At 45.2% G+C, this 21,861-nt stretch overlaps 1 protein-coding gene across 1 annotated transcript in view; it reads left to right on the forward strand.

Annotated features, from left to right (window-relative positions):
• The window catches only part of RBP3 (retinol binding protein 3), a 187,948-nt gene that overhangs the window by 71,071 nt on the left and 95,016 nt on the right, over positions 1-21,861 (forward strand). Inside the window, exon 2 of the mRNA XM_063963114.1 lies at positions 13,148-16,275. Within this exon, the coding sequence (XP_063819184.1) occupies positions 13,148-16,275 (3,128 nt within the window). The remainder of the gene's footprint in view (positions 1-13,147; positions 16,276-21,861) is intronic.

Raw genomic sequence — 21,861 nt, forward strand, 5'->3', positions numbered from 1 at the left:
GGGGGCATACCTGGCAATGTGGGGGAATATGTGTATCTGGCACTGTGGGGGCATATCTAGCACTGAGGGGCCATGTGTATCTGGAAATGTGGGGCATATCTGGCACTGTGGGGGCATATGTGTATCTGGCATTGTGGGGGCATATCTAGCACCATGGGGGCATGTGTGTATCTGGCACTGTGGGGGCATGTGTGTATCTGGCACAGTGGGGGCATATGTGTATCTGGCACTGCATTATTACGGTCATATGTGTATCACATCCCCATGTGGCCACATCCATGTTTTGGTGTGTGCGCGCACACAGTACCATTAAGAATTTTTTTCGACTTGCACCACTGGGAAGTGCGCTGCACTGCACTACTATTTGATTATACTGCCTGGCCTTGGGTGGCATTGCCTACTTAGCCAGGCCAGGCACTGCTGATGTCTCCTCAGTGTTATAAGAATTACTGTGTGGGCATAATGTGTAAAGGGAACTGCTACTGTGTGGGCATGATGTGTATAAGGGTTACTACTCTAGCGTAATTTGAATTGGGGGAACTATTGTATGGTCATGCCCCTTTCCCACAAGATCATGTCCCTTTTTTGCACATGCACTTCCCTATTTCAAATATGGGGGATGCCAGTCCCTTACTTTGCCAGGGGCGCCCAGACCCCTAAATACACCCCTATGAGGCACCCAACCCTTTACGCAGCTAAGCCTGATTACTATGGGTGCGATAATGGGGATCACTTTAAAAAGGAGATTGGGCGTGTTATAGCATTTGAATACTGCACTATGGGGGTAATTCCGAGTTGATCGCAGCAGCAAATTTGTTAGCAGTTGGGCAAAACCATTTGCACTGCAGGTGTGGCAGATATAACATTTGCAGAGAGAGTTAGATTTGGGTGTGGTGTGTTCAAACTGAAATCTAAATTGCAGTGTAAAAATAAAGCAGCCAGTATTTACCCTGCACAGAAACAAAATAACCCGCCCAAATCTAACTCTCTCTGCACATGTTATATCTGCCCCCCCTGCAGTGCACATGGTTTTACCCAACTGCTAACAAATTTGATGCTGCGATCAACTCAGAATTACCCCCAATGTGTTAATGTCTCATTCATCAGGGACTGCACATAGAGTTGAGACAAGTAAGACTGATGGTAATTGGTCACGTGATTCATGTGTTGACTCATCTAGACTGCGAAATGGGTTTGTTGGGCCGACCCTATTTAGGTAAACACCTATTAGGTCGACCACTTTTGATCAATAGGCGGTAGGTCGACACCTGGAAAAGGTCGGCATGGCCGGCAGGTCGACATGGAAGGTGCAAGGTGCCTTGTTGTGCTCAGCGCAAGTTACTATTCCCAATCATAGTCCACGTGGATCGTAAAGTATGAAAATTAAAAAAAATTGTGAAAAACTTATGACCTTTTCATGTGTTAAATTTGCCATGTCGGCCTAATGATCATGTCGACCTTTTACAGGTGTTGACCTAATGCATGTCGACCAATAGTGATTGACCTATTGAGTGTCGACCTAAGTGAGGTCGACGTAAGGACCGCATCCCTTAGACTGCATACCTCCGAACATCATTAGGTAGGAACCTGGGACTCCCCGAAAAAGGGGCGTGGCCTCAAGTAAAGGGGCATGCAATTGCGTGTCAAGTCCCTTTTTTCATCACTATGGGGGCACGGCCAGCGCTCTATGAGATGCTAGCCATGCCCCCTGCTCCTGTAGCCCGTGAATAGATGCAGCGCGCATGCATACAGCATCTGCTCACCACAGCTCTAAGCAGAGCAGCGAGTGACAGGAGCCTCCCAACTGCCCCCCCACCACCACCACCGCTGCGGTACACTGCCGCCCGTGTGTAGTACAGCTGGACAGTCCAAAATAAATGGGACTGTCCCGTGAAAATCGTTGGGAGGTATCAGACTGTGAATTAGATTGTTTTCACTGTAAATATCAATAATAGGATTTTAATACCTACCGGTAAATCCTTTTCTCTTAGTCTGTAGAGGATGCTGGGGTCACTTCAAGAACCATGGGGTATAGACGGGATCCGCAGGAGACATGGGCACTTTAAGACTTTCAAATGGTGTGACCTGGCTTCTCCCTCTATGCCCCTCCTCCAGACTCCAGTTTAAGGAACTGTGCCCAGGGAGACGGACATTTAGAGGAAAGGATTTATTGTTAAACCACTGTGAGCATCTTACCAGCTCACACCTCAAGCATGCCGCAGAACGTGGCATTCAACAGAACACAAGCCAACGGCATGAAGAATTTTCAGCAATATGCTGACAAAAAATGTAACACAACCTGTGTGTAACTACAACCAATAACTGCAGATACAGTACGCACTGGGACGGGCACCCAGCATCCACTACGGACTAAAAGAAAAGGATTTACCGGTAGGTATTAAAATCCTATTTTCTCATACGTTCTAGAGGATGCTGGGGTCACTTCAAGAACCATGTGGTTATACCGAAGCTCTAGAATGGGCGGGAAAGTGCGGACGACTCTGCAGTACCGAATGACCAAACGTGAGGTCAACCTCGGCCAAAGCATTAAAGGTGTAAAACTTAGCCCAATTGTTCACTAAATAGCTGCTCGGCAAAGTTGCAATGCCGAGACTTCCCAGTCAACCGCCCCGGATGAGCCCACCGTTCTAGTAGAATGGGCCTTCACTTATTTCGGTAACGGCAATCCTGCCGTAAGATGATCCAGCGCACAACGGTCTGCTTGGAAGCAGGACATCCAATCTTGCTGGGAGCATACAGGACAAACAAAGCCTGTGTTCCTAAACGGAGCCGTCCTGGCGACATACATTTTCAAAACTCTGACCACCTGCAGAGACTTCGATTCAACAAAGGCGTCCATAGCCACCGGCACAACAAAAGGTTGGTACATGTGGAAAGAAGAAACCTCCTTTGGTAGAAAAAGTCGACGAGTTTCCAACTCTCCCCTATCTTCGTGGAAGATCAAATAAGGTCTCTTGTGAGACCAGACCGCTAACTCAGACACTCACCTTGCGTATGCCAAGGCCAACCTGACAACCACTTTACAAGTGAGGAATTTCACTCTGCCTTTACGTAAAGGCTCAAACCAATGTGATTGAAGGAACTGGAACACCCCATTAAGATCCCCTGGTGCCACAGGGGGCACAAAAGGAGGTTGGATGTGCAACTCTCCCTTCATGACAGTCTGAACTTCTGAAAGGAAGTCCAATTGATTCTGAAAGAAAACCGATAAGGCCGATTTTAATTACTGAAAACTCTGCCGTAGGAGTCTTCTTGGATTCACACCAAGAAACTTATTTTCTCCAAAACCGGTAGTAATGTTTAGACGTTACCCCTTTTCTAATCCGAATAAGTGTGGGAACTACTTCCATGGGAATACCCTTACGGACTAAGATCTGGTGTTCAACCGCCCTGTCGTCAAACGTAGCTGCGGTAAGTCCTAATACACGCATGGCCCCTGCCGCAACAGGTCCACATGCAAAGGAAAAAGGCCAGGGATCTCCTATGAACAATTCCTGAGATCTGGATACCAAGCTCTACTTGGCCAGTCTGGGACCATGAGGCTCTCCCGAATTTCCTTTTTATGAACCCAGAACTTTTGGAACCAGAGAAAACGTAGGGAATACATATACCGACTGAAAACACCCACGGTGTCACCAATTCCATTCACTGTTCCTGTTTGAGGGTCCCTTGACCTGGAACTCTGAAGCTTCTTGTTGAGACGAGATGCCATCATTCCTACTTGAGGAAATCCCAACGACATGTCACCCCTTCGAAGGCTGCTTGGAGGAGGTCTCCCCTCTCCTGGATGGAGATCGCCTGCTGAGGAAGTCTGCTTCCCAGTCGTCCACTCCTGGAATGAACATCGCTGACAAAGCGCTTGTATGTTTTTCCACCCAGCGGAAATTCCTTGTGGCTTGTGCCATTGCTGTTCTGCTTTTCGTTGTATAAAATCATTGTAAACAGACCTAAACTCTAGACCGTTTATGTGGTGACAAGTTTCCTAACTTGACCATCTGCCTTGGAAATTTTCCCCCTGAGTGACTGTCCACCCCCGCCGTGGAGGCTTGCATCCGTGGTCACAGGAGTCATGGAAACTGAACATGCACCCCTCTATGAGGTGAGAACTGCGCAGCCACCACAGGAGTGAGATTCTGGTCTTGGAAGATAGGATTATCCTCCGGTGTATGTGTAGGTGGGAACCGAACCACTTGTCCAACAGGTCCCTCTGGAACACCCTGGCATGGAACCTGCCAAATTGATTGGCCTCGTAGGCCGCAACCATATTTTCCAGCAACCGAATGTATTGATGAAATGACACTCTTGCTGGACTCGGAATTTGTTTGACCAGACTTTGGATCTCAAGAGCCTTTTCCACTGGAAGAAAAAAAACTCTTTGTAGTTCTGTGTCTAGTATTATACCCAAAACAGACAACCGCGTCGGTGGGACCAACAGTGATTCTGACAAATTCAGGTGCTAACACTGTTTCAGGGAGAGTGCAATGTTTTGCACCAACTGGTTTCTAGAACTCGCCGTTATCAGGGGACCGTCCCAGTACGGGATAACTGTGACTCCTTACTAGCGACGGAGAATCCTCATTACCACCATCACCCTTGGAGTCGTGGACAGACCAACAGCAATGTCTGAAATTGGTAATGACACCCCTGAATTGCAAACCTCAGGCAAGCCTAATGCGGAGGTTCTTTATGTCTACTGAGACCATGGAAAAAACTCCTTTTTCCAGATTGGAGATCACTGCCTTGAGAGATTCCATCTTGGATTTAAATTTCTTTAAGTAGAAAATGAGGGATTTCAGATTTAGGATTGGTCTGACCGAGCCGTCTGGTTTCGGGACCACATAGAGGCTTGAATAAAAATCTTCTCCCTGTTGTGACGGGGGGGAAAACAGGTCATTGACCTGATCCTGATACAACCTTTGTCCGGAGGAGAATCGGTAATTTTAAAAATCGGTGAGGGAAAACGTCTGGAAACTCCAGTATGTACCCTTGGGATACTATTCGTAAAACCCACGGGTCCCGGTCCTTTCCAGGACTGACTGAAGAGTTTTTAGATGTGGCCCCACCGGTGTGGACTCCCGCAAAAGAGTCCCAGCGTCATGTGGTGGATGTGGCAGAACAGAGGATGATGTCTGCTCCTGTGATCTTGAAGAGGTTCCGGACCTCTTCCCTTTTCTCCTTCCTCTACCTGCAAAGAAAGGGGAATCAGTATCTATTGGGCCAAAATGACTGCATCCGACAATGATGGGTCATCCTCCGCTGTGAGGGAACATAGGGCAAGAAGGTAGACTTACCAGCGGCAGCTGTCAAGATCAAATTAACTAGGCCATCACCAAACCAGGCATCACCTTCATAGGGCCGAGACTCCATTTCTTCTCAGAGTCCGCATCAGCATTGCATTGGTGAATCCACAACGCCCTCCTAACCGAGACCGCCATGGAATTGGCCTGAGAACCGAATAGTCCTATATCCCTTGCAGCTGCACGAAAGTACGCTGCAGTATTTGATATGACCCAACGTAAGGAGTATCCCATCTCTCTACAGGGTATCTATATCGGATGATAAGGCACCATTTTTGAATACTACTAGTCCCCCATGCGCATGTAATGGCAGGTCTAACAAATGTACGCGTTAACACATAACTAGAAATTAACGTATTTTCCTGCATACGATCCGCTGGATTTGTGACAGGGCCTCCTGCAGAACAGGGGGTGACTCTGACTTTATTCGGTCCGCGGCGGAAAAAGAACAAACAATCAGAATCCTCATTAGAATTTGAAACCATCCTGTCAGGGCTGACCCAGACTTTCCCACACAGAGCTCTCTGCACATGAGAAGGAGGAACGGTACCTCAGCTTTCATTATAACTATATATATATACATATATACACACACATACACAACTATATATACATATATACATATATACATATCCACACATAGACCCTTCAGTCAGGAACAGCGAGAGTCCTCAGTGACGTCTTTACTGTGCACTACTCATGTACTGAATGCTCTTTTTTTTTTTTTTTTTGCGTTTCTAATTAGGAAAAATTATGGTCGGCATAGGAAACAGTATCCGTGTCGATATCAGGGAGTAGTAACTGGGCAAAAGAACATTTTTTGCGACCCCGAGGGGTCTTGGGACACAGAGTTATGCAACCTTACTATATATATACACATATATTCTACCCAGTCAGATAATGGTGGTGCCTACATGGCCACCCACACCCTTCTGTGTCCCTAATATAATTTTCTCTTGGGAAAAACATTCAGCCACCGACATGTCGACACACATGTACCAAGTAGCATCAAGAGCCGGCGGTGTCGACAGGGTCACTCCCACAGCCGTTTGTGGGATGAGCACTCAGCCTCAGACATGCTGACACACGTGTACCAAACACCCACCGAAACCCCGGGCATATAGGGGACAGACCCACAGTAAAGTCTGTCAGGAAGACACAGATGGAGTTTGCCAGCTCACAACCCAGCGCTCAATCCCGGTTCTGAAACCTTTATATATTGCTTCAGACCTTATATTAACTTATATTGCATCAAATCAACAGTGCCCTCCCCCCCCCCCGTTTTTCACTCTGTTATGTATACAGTAGTGTGAGGAAGGACCAGCGTCTCTACAAGAGAAAATGGTGCTGATGGGAGCAGTGAGGGCTAAGCCCTGCCCGCTTAATGGCACGCTTCAGCCTCGCTATTTTTTATTATATTTATACTGGCGGGGGTCGGGATTTAGTGCCTAGGCACTCATACCCTTGTTTTCCAGTCACATATGAGTAATTTATGCTGCCCAGGGCACCACCCCCCCACCCACCACCCCCAGGCCCTGCACCCTACAGTGCCACTGTGTGTGGGAGCATGGCGCGCAGCGCGATTGCTGTGCGGTACCTCAGAAGCCATCACTGAAGTCTTCTTTTCTTCTTCTACTCACCTGTCTTCTGACTTCTGGCTCTGCAAGGGGGGTGACGGCGGGCTCTGGGAATGAACCCCTAGGTGTACCTAGTGTTCCAAACCCTCAGGAGCTAATGGTGTCCTGTAGCCAAAGAAACAGAGCCTTTAAACTCACTAGAAGTAGGTCTGACTTCTCTCCCCTAAGTCCCACGAAGCAGGAAGACTGTTGCCAGCAGTCTCCCTGAAAATAAAAAACCTAACTAAAGTATTTTTCCTAGAAACTCAGTAGAGTTCCTCAGAGTGCATCCAGTCTGCCTGGGCACAGATCTAAACTGGAGTCTGGAGGAGGGGCATAGAGGGAGGAGCCAGTTCACACCCATTCAAAGTCTTACAGTGCCCATGTCTCCTGCGGATCCCGTCTATACCCCATGGTTCTTGAAGTGAACTCAGCATCCTCTAGGACGTATGAGAAATATATTTTGTTGCTAAAAATCAACATTCTGTGACCAATATTTTGTTTAATCAATGTTTTTTTAACTAATAGTAATTCTTTTCTATTACCATCTGTGGTGGTTTTAATAATGATCTGGATGCTTAGGTAAAGATAATTCATGTGAATGTAAAAGTTTTACTATTTCCTTTTAATCCATCGCACTTTTTACTTTCCTCATATCTAGAATGTACAGTAGTGTTCAGTCCAGTGAGAAATCTCTAAGTACTGTCTAATAGACACAATTAATCTTCTTAATGTGACATTTTCAGCTATAGCAGTGTTCTTCACCTGCTTTTTCACACAGGACTGGTCTAACAATAAGGAATGGGGCCAGTGGCCCCGGAAGAGTGGGCAGGTCTCCCGCATCCTGCTCGCACCATAGTGATGCGAGCAGGATGGAAAGATAACCTCCCGTTGGGTGGAGAAGGGGTTAAAATGATGCAAATCGCGTCATTTTAGCCCCGCCCGCTTCCCGCGGACCCGCGAATCGCGGCATTTCCCAATGCAGGGGCAGGGCTTAGTGATGTCACAGTCCAGTCCCGCCCCCCGAAGACACCTGCAGTGGAGACTTACAAAGTAGGTAAGTATGACCTGGGCAAATCTTTGTAGGGGTCCAGCCACACACTACATAGATCTGCTCAGTCACTCGCAATGCTGATTATTTCTCGGACAATTACAAGTAACTTCATATAGTTAGAATTCTGGAGCTGCCGGGTGCCGGAGCTCCAGCGCATTCACCTAAGTCTCCTCTCCTGCACCATCAGTCACTGTGGTGTGCTGGGAGAGGAGCCGAATGAGACTAAGGCAGTGTGGAGGCATGGACATTTAAATTAGGTAGTGATTGCAGGTGCCGACATCGCAGTGGGGTAATCACAACTGTGCACCTCTGGAGCAAAGCTGAATAGCTTACCCCTGCTGCTGGATGAAAGAAGATAAGAGAGAATCATTTCTTTCATCCAGCAGCAGGGGTAAGCTATTCAGCTCTGCTCCGGAGGTGCACAGTTGTGATTACCCCAATGCGACGCCGGCACCTGCAGTTTCTACATCAGTCACAGATGTGACTGGAGGCAGGAGAGCAACTAAGCCACGCTGCGGGAGGTACAATGCAGGCAATGCTGCAGTGGTCGGGGCGGTATAGGTCTCTGCAGGCACTACTGGCATTAGGCAACCAAAGTGCCTGGCAGGTCACTGGGGGGCCTGCAGCAGCACTGTGGTGATAGGGGCTCATTGGGCCACCAGGCAGGAGATTAGGGCACTTCCCATCAGCAGCTGCTGTTACACAGATTCTTTTCTATGTCTGTATTGGGGCCTGGCCAGAGTTCAACTTCTCCCTGAGCATCAATGACCCTGATCTTTCTGCCTGGTGGCTGGCCGCTCCCCTGAGACCAGCAGCCGCTGTACAATATCCAGCAGCGGATTGTCCCGTTGGACTTCCTTCCTCCCTAGCTGCCAGCTCCCTCCCAGGGAGAGTACATTACAGTTTTCATTCTAACTCAAAATACAGTTTATCAGATGTGGTGTCCCCCCCCCCTCTCCCTTTCCCTCTCCACCCTTTCCTCTCTTTCTCCACCCTCTTGCTATTTCCCCCCCTTTCCCTCTGCACCCTTCCTCGTCTCTTTCTTTCCCTCTTCGACACCCCCCTTTCCCTCCACACTTACCTCTCTTCATCCTCTTGTCCCTGCTTTCACTTTCCCTGAATTTTGTTTTATTCCATGTGGCATAATGTGAATTTCGGCTCATTCTGTGTGCTATAATGTGAACTTAGGCTAATTCTGTGTGCTATAATGTGAATTTTGGCTCATTCTGCGTGCTATAATGTGAATTTTGGTTCATTCTGCATGCTATAATGTGAATTTTGGCTCATTCTGTGTGCTATAATGTGAATTTCGGCTCATTCTGTGTGCTATAATGTGAATTTCGGCTCATTCTACGTGCTATAATGTGACTTTCGGCTCATTTTGTGTGCTATAATGTGAATTTCGGCTCATTCTGCGTGCTATAATGTGAATTTTGGCTCATTGTGCTATAATGTAAATTTCGGCTCATTCTGCGTGCTATAATTTGACTTTTGGCTCATTCTGTGTGCTAAAATGTGAATTTCAGCTCATTCTGTGTGCTATAATGTGACTTTTGGCTCATAGATGTGCTGTAATGTGAATATCGGCTCAACCCGTGTGCTATAATGTATACCATTGTTGTCCTATTACTGATGCCATCACAGGATCTATTAAAAGAAATTAGTATTTATATAAAGCATTTTTTCCTGCTAAAATAAATGTATTTCACTTTTTTCTCTCTGAAAGTGGACTGGTAGCCCAAATCTGGGCTGCATGATTGTGCATGTGTGATCTACGAATGTGCAGATGCATGCAGGAATGGCGATTCGCCAGTCTGTACCACCAGTGCGCAGGGTTCTCTCCACTAACTGGCAAAATTTTATTAGTAATGGCAACAATAGGAAATTTTAGAAGCGAATGGGAGGGCCGTTTCTAAGTGGGAGGGGCTATGATTAGGGGGAAGAGTCATAATTCTTAAACCGCCCCCCTTAAAAGTTAAGTCTAGATCCGCCACTGTCAGGAGGTGGCCACACAAATGCTCGGCGGCCTTGCCCTGTGCTGGGCAGCCCCCAGCATGTGAGGAGATGAACGTAGATCTGGCTGCGAATGTCTCAAATATTTACTGTTCTTCCTATAGGTTCAAATACGCTTTTTTTCTGTGTTCTGTAATTTTTACCTATTTTGCCAACAAAAATGCATCAGCTGCAGAGTCTCTTGTACATTCACCCTTCCACGCCGGGATACTGACCGCATCCCCTCAGTCTTCTTGTTAACAATGCAGAACATAAGTTAATAATACAGAACATATCACAATATATCGTGTCATTTGTGTCCAATAAAATAATTATTAATAATCTAGACATCCCCCAGTGTGAGGTTTACCAGTGGTAGAAGTCTCAAAGCCTGTATCTTGCCATGTTTTCCTTTGTTTGTCTTAAATTTATAAAAAAAAAAAAATTCCCTGCCCATGTGTTCTCTTCATCCTCTTCTTCACCTCAGTTCATATAGCGGTAAACCATCAGCTCTCCGTAGGTCTGAAGATAGGATTACAGGACTATTTCTTATCGGCTTTATGTCGTATGACAGGTTGAAAAGTTCGTGCTCTAAGTTAACCCTACTCGAAAGTCTATTGGTCAAGAACAATGGTGTCAGATGTGCTCCTGTGTAACACCAGGATAAAGCAGGTAAATCCTATTTACCAGAATTCATTAGAATTAGTGTCTTTGGTAAAACCATATTAGGTTTGATGATATTACCAGTAAATGAAAAACATTACATACTCTAATGTACATGCTTGTAATTAATGCACAGTGTTTTGTATGTTTATATAACACACACCACACACACACACACACACACACACACACACACACACAAACACACATACACACACACACACACACACACACACGCACACACGCACACACACATAAATGTACTAATTTGTCTCTCCTAGTAATATACTGTATCTCACCCAGCAGGCTGCCCTGCTAATGCACAGAACGCCAATGTTAGTAACTGGAAAAGTACAGACCAAGAACGGTATTCCAGTATAGTAAATGTACGGTATATTTGTACTAGGGTGGTCATTCTGAGTTGTTCGCTCGTTGACGATTTTCGCTATGCTGCGATTTGTTGCTAAATGCGCATGGTACGCAGCGCGCATGCGCTTAGTTATTTAACTAAAAACTTAGCAGTTTTGCTGTTGATCCTGCGGCGCTTTTCAGTCGCACTGCTGATCGGTGAGTGATTGACAGGAAAGGGACATTTCTGGGTGGTAACTGAGCGTTTTCCGGGAGTGTGCTAAAAAACGCAGGCGTGTCAGGGAAAAACGCGGGAGTGTCTGGAGAAACGGGGGAGTGGCTGGCTGAACGCAGGGCGTGTTTGTGACGTCAAGCCAGAAACTAAACTGACCAAGCTGATCGCAATCTATGAGTAGGTCTGGAGCTACTCAGAAACTGCAAGAAAATATTTAGTAGCAATTCTGCTAATCTTTTGTTCGCTATTCTGCTAAGCTAAGATACACTCTCAGAGGGCGGCGGCCTAGCGTGTGCAATGCTGCTAAAAGCAGCTAGCGAGCGAACAACTCGGAATGACCACCTAAATGCAATAAAAGTATTTTCAACGTTACTCGGCTGCAAAGAGCCTTGTCCTCCGGAATAACAAAGGGCTATATATTGGGCCTGATTCTGATTTGCAAACAAAGCAAAACAGCATACTTGACTACTCTCCTGGAATGGTCGGGAGGCTCACGAAAATCGGATGGCACTCTCGGCTCCCCGGGAACACTGGGAAAGTCCCCCAGACAGCCACCACCTGCTTATATCCTTTGCAGCTGCACACAACCTCCCGCAGTCTTGGGGGCTGATGACGTGATTTGCAGTGAATCGAGTCATCATGACACCGCCCCCTGCCTCACAATGCCTGTAATCTCGGCATTTGGCGGGGGCGGGTCTGTGATTACGAGATTTTGCTGACAGCCTACACTCTGCCCCTACCCAACATTACCCCCTCTGCCACGCCCCCTATATGCCGCACCACACCCCTCCACCATGTCAAGCTGGTTGCCTCCTCCCAGAGGGTGCAGCCAGAATATCGGCAAGAATGTAAAAAGGTAAGAAACTGGGCTACACCAAGTTGCACTGCAGGTGGGGCAGATGTAATGTGCAGGGACATTTAGATTTGGGCAGGATGTGTGAAAACTGAAATCTAAATTGCAGTGTAAAAATAAGGCTAACATTTATGGGCTACATGCAAAAGCAGACAGTATTTATCCTGCACAGTAAAAATATAAATCTGCTTTTTTTGCTTCTCTTACAAATCTGAAGCAGGTCCATTGCCCAAAACATCATTGCCTCTATGGTGCTTAAGTAAACACTTTTTGTGGATTGCTGGAGTGCCGTTTAAATATATTTATGGACATTGGGGCTAATTCAGACCTGATCGCTGCTGTGCGTGTTCATACAATAGCGATCAGGTCTAAAGTGCGCATGGGCTGGCGCCGCAGTGTGCCGGCACATGGCAGACATCTGTCTCAGCCCTACGATCGCCTCTGCCTGATTGACAGGCAGAGGCGGTCGCTGGGCGGGAGGGCACGGTCCGGGCAACGCAGGCCTGCCTGGACCATTGGGGGGGGCGGGACGCGGCGGCTGCATGACGTTACACGCAGCCGCTGCGACCCGGGCGGCGATGAGTAGCTCCCTGCCAGCACGCAGAAGCTGCGCTGGCTGAGAGCTACTCTTACAGTACAAAAGCCTCGCCGCTGTGCGATGCTTTTGTACTTGTACGACGGGGTAGGGCCTGACATGCAGGGCGGGCTAGTCCTGTGATGGGCGTCCCCGCGCATGTCAGGGAAGTTGATTGTAGATGTGCTAAATTTAACACATCTACGATCAGGTCTGAATCACCCCCATTATCTCTGGAACCCAACCTAGTTATTTTGGACTTTTGGAGTACCTCCTAACTTCTATTATATAGTATATCAGCTCTAAGTAATTAAACTACAGTTTACTTATATACACTGACACAACTTTTCAATGTACATGTGATAAATAACCTTATCATTTATGTGTATTAATACATGTTTGAGTTACCGGAACAGATTCCTACATTCGAGGCATCACTGTGTTTACCCAGCACCCTTGTGCTGATGCTCGTAATTTCATTAATGTGATTAAAGGTTTAGCAGAGATAAAAGAGAATTCCCTGTTCCCTGCCCTGGCTTATTTCTACATTCTAAGTCGTAGAAGCAGCAGCAGACTGCACAGTGGACACAGGAACAGTGACTCCGGAGCTGTGTCAGATATGTCTCCGTGCCATCAGACACTGATATTGATGCTACTGTTTTACAATGCCTGCAGCAACCCTGTCTTTCAACCTTCTCTGGTGCTGGACATGGCCAAGGTCCTGCTTGAAAATTACTGCTATCCGGAGAATCTGGTAGGAATGCAGCAAACTATTGAGCAGGCAATCAAAAGTGGGGAGATCCTACATGTCACAGATTTCAATACTTTAGCCAGTGTGTTCACAGCTGGGGTACAGGGGTCCCTAAATGACCCTCGCCTGATAGTATCTTATGAGCCGGCTGTGTCTGTGATGAAGGAAGATAAGGAAGCAATCCCCACTCCTGAGGAGCTGCAGTTCTTGGCTGATCATTCTATTAAATATGAGGTCTTGCCTGGAAACATCGGATACCTTCGAGTTGACTGCATAATAGGTCAAGATGTGGTACAACAAATCGGTCCCTTTCTGGTCAAAAACATTTGGCAGAAACTTATGTCAAGTTCCGCTCTCATCCTCGACTTCAGGTACAACACTCTGGGTAAGGTGTCGGGAATTCCCTTTGTTGTGTCCTATTTATGTGAAGCTGAACCGGTGGTCCACATTGACACCATTTACAATCGACCCTCCAATACCACCACAGAACTGTGGACACTGCCCACACTGATAGGAGAGAGGTATGGCAAAGACAAAGATGTGATAGTGCTCACAAGTAGGTTCACCCAAGGTGTGGCAGAGGATGCCGCCTACATTCTAAAGCACATGAACAGGGCAATATTGGTTGGAGAGAAAACTGCAGGTGGGTCTTTGGACATCCAGAAAATGAAGATTGGCCAGTCCGATTATTACATCACTGTTCCAGTATCCAGGTCTATAAGTCCTCTGACTGGACAAAGCTGGGAAGTTGCCGGTGTTTTCCCTTGTGTGGTCGTCAATGCAGAGGATGCACTAAATAAAGCTTTAGCCATTCTTTCTGTTCGTTCTAAAATTCCCAATGTCTTACACCAGCTCACTGAGGTCTTAGGGAAATTCTATGCTTTCTATGACCGGATCCCAAGCTTACTAAGGCACCTTAACACTATAGACTACGCCTCAGTCATTTCTGAAGAAGATCTTGCTGCCAAATTAAATTATGAGCTCCAGTTAGTAACTGAGGATCCAAGACTGGTACTAAGGAGTAAATCAGAAACATCATCAATATCAGAAGTGTACCCATCTGCGGAGAAATTACCAGATGATGAAAACATTCTTCAAGCTTTGGTGAACAGTGTTTTCAAAGTTGATATCCTCCCTGGAAGCATTGGCTACCTCCGCTTTGATGAATTTGCTGATGTCTCCATTCTTGCCAAATTAGGACCTTACATTGTTAACAAAGTGTGGGACCCAATCGCCAGCACAGAAAATCTCATTATAGACTTACGCTATAACACTGGTGGGCCCTCTGCAGGTGTTCCTTTGCTGCTGTCCTACTTCCAAGAGCCAGAGTCTAGGATCCGCCTGTTCACTATGTATGATCGGCTTGTGAACTCTACCAAGGAGTTCTATAGCCTTCCTGAGCTGCTTGGAAAACCCTATGGCTCTAAAAGAGGGGTCTATGTTTTGACCAGTCACAGAACTGCAACATCAGCAGAGGAATTTGCATATCTTATGCAGTCCTTGAGCAGGGCAACAATCATTGGTGAAATCACATCTGGGACCCTTATGCACTCACGGTCATTTACTCTGGAAGACAGCGATTTAGCTGTCACTGTACCAGTAATCAACTTTATAGATAACAATGGTGAGTGTTGGCTTGGGGGAGGAGTAGTTCCAGATGCTATTGTTCTAGCAGATGAAGCCTTAGACAGAGCCAAAGAAATCATTGGGTTTCATCCACAAGTGTTTGCATTGGTAGAGGGCACTGGGCTTCTTTTAGAAGTCCATTACGCCATTCCAGAGGTGGCAAACCAAGTCAGCCACACCCTCCAGGGTAAGTGGGCCGAAGGTGGATACCGCTCTGTGGTAGATCTGGAATCCTTGGCTTCCCAACTTACATCTGACATTCAGGAGATCTCAGGTGATCATCGACTTCATGTCTTTTTTAGTAATGTAGAACCAGAGATCTTAGAAGAAAAGCCAGCAAATATTCCCTCTCCCGAAGAGCTCAACTACATTATTGAGGCACTATTCAAAATTGAAGTCCTGCCGGAAAATGTAGGTTATCTGCGATTTGACATGATGGCTGATGCAGAAATTATTAAAGCAATTGGTCCTCAACTGGTCACTCTAGTCTGGAATAAGCTTGTTGACACAAAATCCTTAATAATTGATATGAGATTCAACACTGGTGGGTATTCCACTGCTATCCCTATTTTCTGTTCCTATTTTTTTGACGCGGAGCCTCTGCAGCACCTGTACACAGTATATGACCGTAGCACTTCAACTGGTACTGAAATCTGGACACTACCAGTAGTGGCTGGCCAAAGATATGGCTCCACTAAGGACATTTATGTTCTGACAAGTCACATGACAGGATCAGCAGCTGCAGCATTTACAAGATCAATGAAGGATCTAAACAGAGCCACCGTCATTGGGGAACCAACTAGTGGGGTGTCCCTTTCTGTTGGTATGTACAAAGTTGGGGAAAGTCACCTTTACGTGTCAATTCCTAACCAGGTGGTGATGAGCTCAGTGACTGGTAAAGTGTGGAGCGTATCAGGAGTTGAGCCTCATGTTGTCACTCAAGCTAATGAGGCTATGAATTTTGCTCATCGCATCATTAGACTGCGCTCCAAGATACCGTCTGTCATACAGACAGTTGGGAAATTGGTGGCAGACAACTATGCTTTTGCAGTAACGGGGACAGAGGTGGCTTCCAAACTACTTTCATTGGTGGAGAAAGTGGACTATAAAATGATTAAATCTGGAATGGAGTTAGCTGAGAAACTCAACCATGATCTTCAGACACTATCTGGGGATGTCCATCTGAAAGCTGCCTACATCCCAGAGAATTTAAAGGCCCGCATACCAGGAGTTGTGCCCATGCAGGTAAGACATATACAGATGTGTGCACAACATGCAAAACACAGCTAAGCTGTTTTTCACAAGTAGCGAGTGGATGAATTTTAACATTTTTGTTTGCCATAATAGAATATGTATAAAGTAACATATTAAAGAAGCAAATTAGGAAAAATGACAAGACATGGCTAAATCTCTGAGTCTATGGCATGCAAAACCGTGCCATGCATGGCGGGATATAGCAAAGATGTATGTGGACACATCTGTAGATGTATAAAACCTTCTAAAGAGAACAAGAAAATAATAACTATAATTTATGATGCATATTCTATAAAATGATAGCTAGAATCTGCCTTCCACACACTTATTTGCTTTCCTTTCTATGTACCAAATTTCTCCAGCAGACATGTTAACGTTCATATAAATAATAAAGGTCTATTTACTAAGCCTTGCATGGAGATAAAATGGATGGAGATAAAGTACCAGCCAACCAGCTCCTAACTGTCATTTTTCAAACACAGCCTGTAACATGACAGGTAGGAGCTGATTGGTTGGTACTTTATCTCCGTCCACTTTATCTCTGTCCACTTATTCTCCATCCAAGGCTTCTCAGCTGAGGTGAAATGAAGTATCATGATTAGATTAGGAGACAGCTCCAGAGTAACCAGATTATCACTGAGAATGGTTGCATGTTTACTTGCATTTACCAAGCATTAACTTTGGCCACTTTTTGTTTTAAATAAATTTCTCTTAATTTAGAACAACCGACTAAGAATTGACGATAAAGCAGTCAGCATACAGAATATGAAGACCTACTACATTTTAGCGCACTTTTTAAATATTTGATTTGCGTAGGAAAAGTACAGAAAGGCAGAAGAAATAGTACAGTGGATATGCACTTTTTACAAAACCCACCTAAGGAAAGATTTAAAGATGGGTTCCTCAACCCAATTACAGATGGCTACATTCTGAACTTTATTTGCTAACTTTAATGCAATGCACTTCAGTGATTAGCTTTTACATGACTAGCATGTTAGGCATTGAAAGCAAGCATGTAATTGTTTGCTAATATTTTAGTATAAATTTTCTCATTTGTTCATGTTAGTATAAGTATAATGGTAGGTTGTTAATGTATTTTGTAAATAGTATCACACAAGCATTTGGGGACAGTAGCTTACAGATTTGAGTTCTGTTATGTAAATCTTTCTGTTGGAAAGTTTCCCCATTACCACCTAGATGTTTTGTTACAATGCATGGTCTCACATTTAACCACTATATTGGGACACAAACAAATGCCAGCCACTACATGTGGCATTCGCAGGGTTATATTAATGGATGGAAAGAAGGGACTGGTGTTTTCCATAGAAATGTGTGCATCGCTAAACTAGATTAGGAAAACTGCATTTTACTGCCTGGAAGAAGTAAGTATTAAAAAATGCTTGTGTGGCACCAGCTCTAGTTCTGCACAATATAGAAAAAGGCAAGTGGGAAAAAGGATTGAACGAAGGAAAAGATGATGGCTAATCGTGTAAGTCATACAGAAATGGGTTACTGTGACATCATGCAATAATAATTAATATCAATTTCAAAAATATTAGACTTTACCAAGTGCAACTGCAACCAGATAAAGGCATAAGAACACTGACAGATTGAATTACAGTGGCGTAACTAGAAATTTGTGGGCCCCATAACAAACTTTTTGAGGGCCCGCCAATGCAAGTCTGCACCAGAGTTGGTATGACATCTGGCAGCAACCTCCCAGCCATGGCATCTGTCTGCTGGGTTGCAGAAACACTATAGTATGCGTTTCTTGCTGGAGTACATCAGAAACCCTACAAACCATCATAGGAAGTGCCCAGTGCTAATGACATAATAAAAACAGGGCAAATATACTAAGGGAGAGATGTACTAAGCAGTGAAAAGAGTGACGTGAGCCAGTGGAGAAGTATCTGCTCTGTATAATTTTAAAGTATGCAAATTATTAATGTTACTTCAATGCTGATTGGTTGCCATGGGCAACTTCTCCACTGGCTCACTTTCTTTTCACTGCTTAGTACATCTCCCCCTTTTGCACATGGACATTACAGCTCTCTTATACCATAATGAATGTATTGCCCCCCATACCATTCAATGTGCATAATCATAAAAGGTTACATTTATACGGTATAATAAATGGCACAATACCTCACCATGTTAATAAGGCAAATGCATAGGTACATACACCATCATACAGTAAATACACTTATATGGCAAAGGACGTACTGGAGCTGTGAAGCAGCCCTGGCACATCCTTGTGTATGGCATGACAATGGGGGGTGCAGCCACGGCTGAAGAGGGCGTGCCGGGAGTCAGGTGGGGGCTGGCCTCGTCTCCAGTTAGTCTAGAACCAGGGCCGGTTCTAGACCAACTGGAGCCCAATAAAATTTCCTTTGGCTTGCCCAGTACATTTCTCTCCACTCATGTTATGTTTTAAGCCCGCAGACCCTTGGAGCAAATACAGAATTTTACAAAAGAAGTTCTCCAGTATGCACAGTACTGCCCCCAACACACAGTACTGCCCGTAATTCACATGATGCCTCACCGTTGTGCCACTAATTCACATTATATCACACTGTAGTGCCTATAATGTACATTGTGCACACAGTGGTTCCTGTAATTCCCATTATACCATACTACAATACCCATAATCTACATTATGCAGCAGAGTTGTGGCCATAATTCACATTATGCCATACAATAGTGCTCATAATTCACATTATGCCTCACAGTTGTGCCCATAATTCACATTATGTCACACAATAGTGCCTGTAATCTACATTATGTCAGAGTTGTGTCCGTAATCTACATTATGACACAGAGTTGTGCAAATTATTTACATTATGACACACAGTACTGTCGTAATCTACATTATGCCACAGATTTGTGCCCATTATTCACATTATGTCACACAGTACAGCCCGTAATCTACATTATGGCACAGAGTTGTGCCCATAATTTACATTATGCTACACAGTGACAGTAGTGCCCAGAATTTGCACGAAACCACAAAGCAGTGCCCATAATCCATATTACAGATTTGTGCCTATAATTCACATTATGTCACAAAGTACAGCTCGTAATCTATATTATGACACACAGTAGTGCCTGTCATTCAAATTATACCACACAGTAGTGACCGTAATTAAGAAAAAAAAATACACAATAAAAACAATTGAATATAATACTTCTGGCACATATCAGCCACCCACTATACCTGTCGATTAATGTGCCAGCAATATCACATAGATGAATGCCAGCAGTGAGGCTCCTAGGTGAGAGTTCCATGCAGCCTGAACAGGTTTAGCTGGTTGTTCCAACAACGGTAACTTTTCTTGGTGGGGTAGAATGAGGTTAGGACTGCTGGTGGCACACATTCCAGAGAAAGGAAGTGGGGGGTAGTTGGTGGGTTGCTGCACATCTCGGGGAAAGAAAGGAGGGGGGTTGGTGATTTGCTGCCAGCATAGGCGTGTGCACGGGGGGTGCCTGGTTCGCACAGGCACCCCCTAATGTCTGGCATCCCCACACTGCCTGCTGCAGCACAGTGATTTCCACCCGCTAATATATGCTGACATTGCTGAGTGTACTTTACTTGCCGGTGGCCTCACAGGGGGGGACTGACTTCACCTGATGAAATGATGATGTCACACCGCACATCCGTACGTGCTATTCCTGATATCTTTGGTTCCATTAGCAATAGCCACAGTTATATGGACAAATCTATCAATATCCATGTCAATCCTCATACATACAGTATTAGAGATCCCATGAAAAAATGTGCAAAGATAATAAATAATACAAAATGGATGTGACATCAGCATTGGAAGTATATATATTTTTTTTGTGCTGTCATACTTAAGCCACCAGTGGTGAATTTGCCATAAGTTGACCGAGGCACGTGCTGTGTGGCGTAACATGAATTTCGGCTCATATCGTGTGGCATAATGTGAATTTGACTCATACAGTGTGGCGTAACGTGAATTTTGGCTCATACTGTGTGGGATAATGTTATCTTGACTCATACTGTGTGTGTCACGTGAATTTCAGCTCATACCGTGTGGCATAATGTGAATTTGGCTCATACTTTGTGGCGTAATGTGAATTTTGGCTCATAGTGGGTGGCATAATGTAAATTTTGGCTCATATTGTATGGCATAATGTGAATAAGGGGCACTACTGTCAGTAGGTGAGCATGGGGAGCTACTGGTGAGCATGGGGGCATGCTGTTGTCCTGCAGAGTAAGAGTCTGATGGCATAGAAAGAAGAAAATGTGGCTCTGATGGCACTTGTGTTATGTTAAAATTCAAATGTTTGGCCCCCTAAATCTGTACTTTTCAGAGTGGCCCACTCAAAATCAGAGTTCAAGTACTGGGGGTGCTATGGTAAGCTTAAGCAGTCACAGGGTGCAGCGGCAGTTATGACTCAGGGTTACAGTATGTCGTAGCGGACAGTCTGTACCGGCCGGTGGTTGCACAGTTATGTTAATTTTTTTCCTCTGGGGTGTATTATATCCACTTGTATTGTTAAGAACTAATGAGAAATTAGATTAAGCCATGTGATTTTACTGAGAGAATGTAAAATAGTGCTAGATATGTCCCTGGGTAGTGCTAGACACGCCCAAAAGGCGGTGCACCCCTATTAGCTGCGCACGCATATGGCTGCCAGGAACTCACATCACAGGGGTAGGAAGTGGCAGAGGGTAGTTGGTGGGTTGCTGCCAGGAGTGCACAGGGAAAGAAAGGGGGGATGGTAGTTGGGGTTTAGCAGCTCTGGGAGACTTACCCACTCTGCGACCACTTTTTTTTCCGTATACTATGTTGGTATAATTGTTACCTTAAATTGCACTATAAGTATATAGACACTGCAGGTGTGTAGCGCTCTCTTTATAATATATTTGTGTTTTTCGGGAGAGTAGGCACCTATGATGTTATGGGCTATAGTATTGTAGATTTTCCAAGGAGAGGGATCATTGGATCCCTTCTTGACAGACTATGCTAGTATACGTGTATGCTGATGGCGTACATATGAAGTAGGTAAGCCAGGTCCAAACCTGACAGTCAAATAATTTCTAATTAGCAGTGCCAAAGGGTGCACAGAATTGCAGCCTAAGAAGAATAAGGGGCTCCCAACTTACCCCAAAGTTGGGACTGTAAATAAAAAAGGGTGTATCTCCAGCGCTAAAAAGGGTGAATATTACAACCTTTAACAGGCTGTAGAATGATGGGGGTATGTAATAGGGTGTGAGAACCCGAAAGTGAGAGATTTTGGGAGATTTTTCCAGGAGAAGTCTGGAGAGATGTAGGTAGATGGAAATGTGGGCAGGTCAGGTCTAGATTTGTCATTAAGCCCCATCTCGCTCACTTTAAAATGCCACATTTTCCACATATTTGAATAGAGGGTGGGGCTATAATGATGCACTTACGAAAGGATTGCGTAATTATGCCACACACCCTCCTCAGTGACTGCAAAGTCCCTATATTATTCTAGTGATTCTGTCTACTTGTGTAGGAGACTAGCCGAAAAACCGTATGTTTCCTGCAGGAACCAGAACATTAGGCAAGCATGGGAAGATCCAATATA

This window comes from Pseudophryne corroboree, chromosome 3 (assembly GCF_028390025.1).
Source record: "Pseudophryne corroboree isolate aPseCor3 chromosome 3, aPseCor3.hap2, whole genome shotgun sequence".
Taxonomy (NCBI): Eukaryota; Metazoa; Chordata; class Amphibia; order Anura; family Myobatrachidae; genus Pseudophryne; species Pseudophryne corroboree.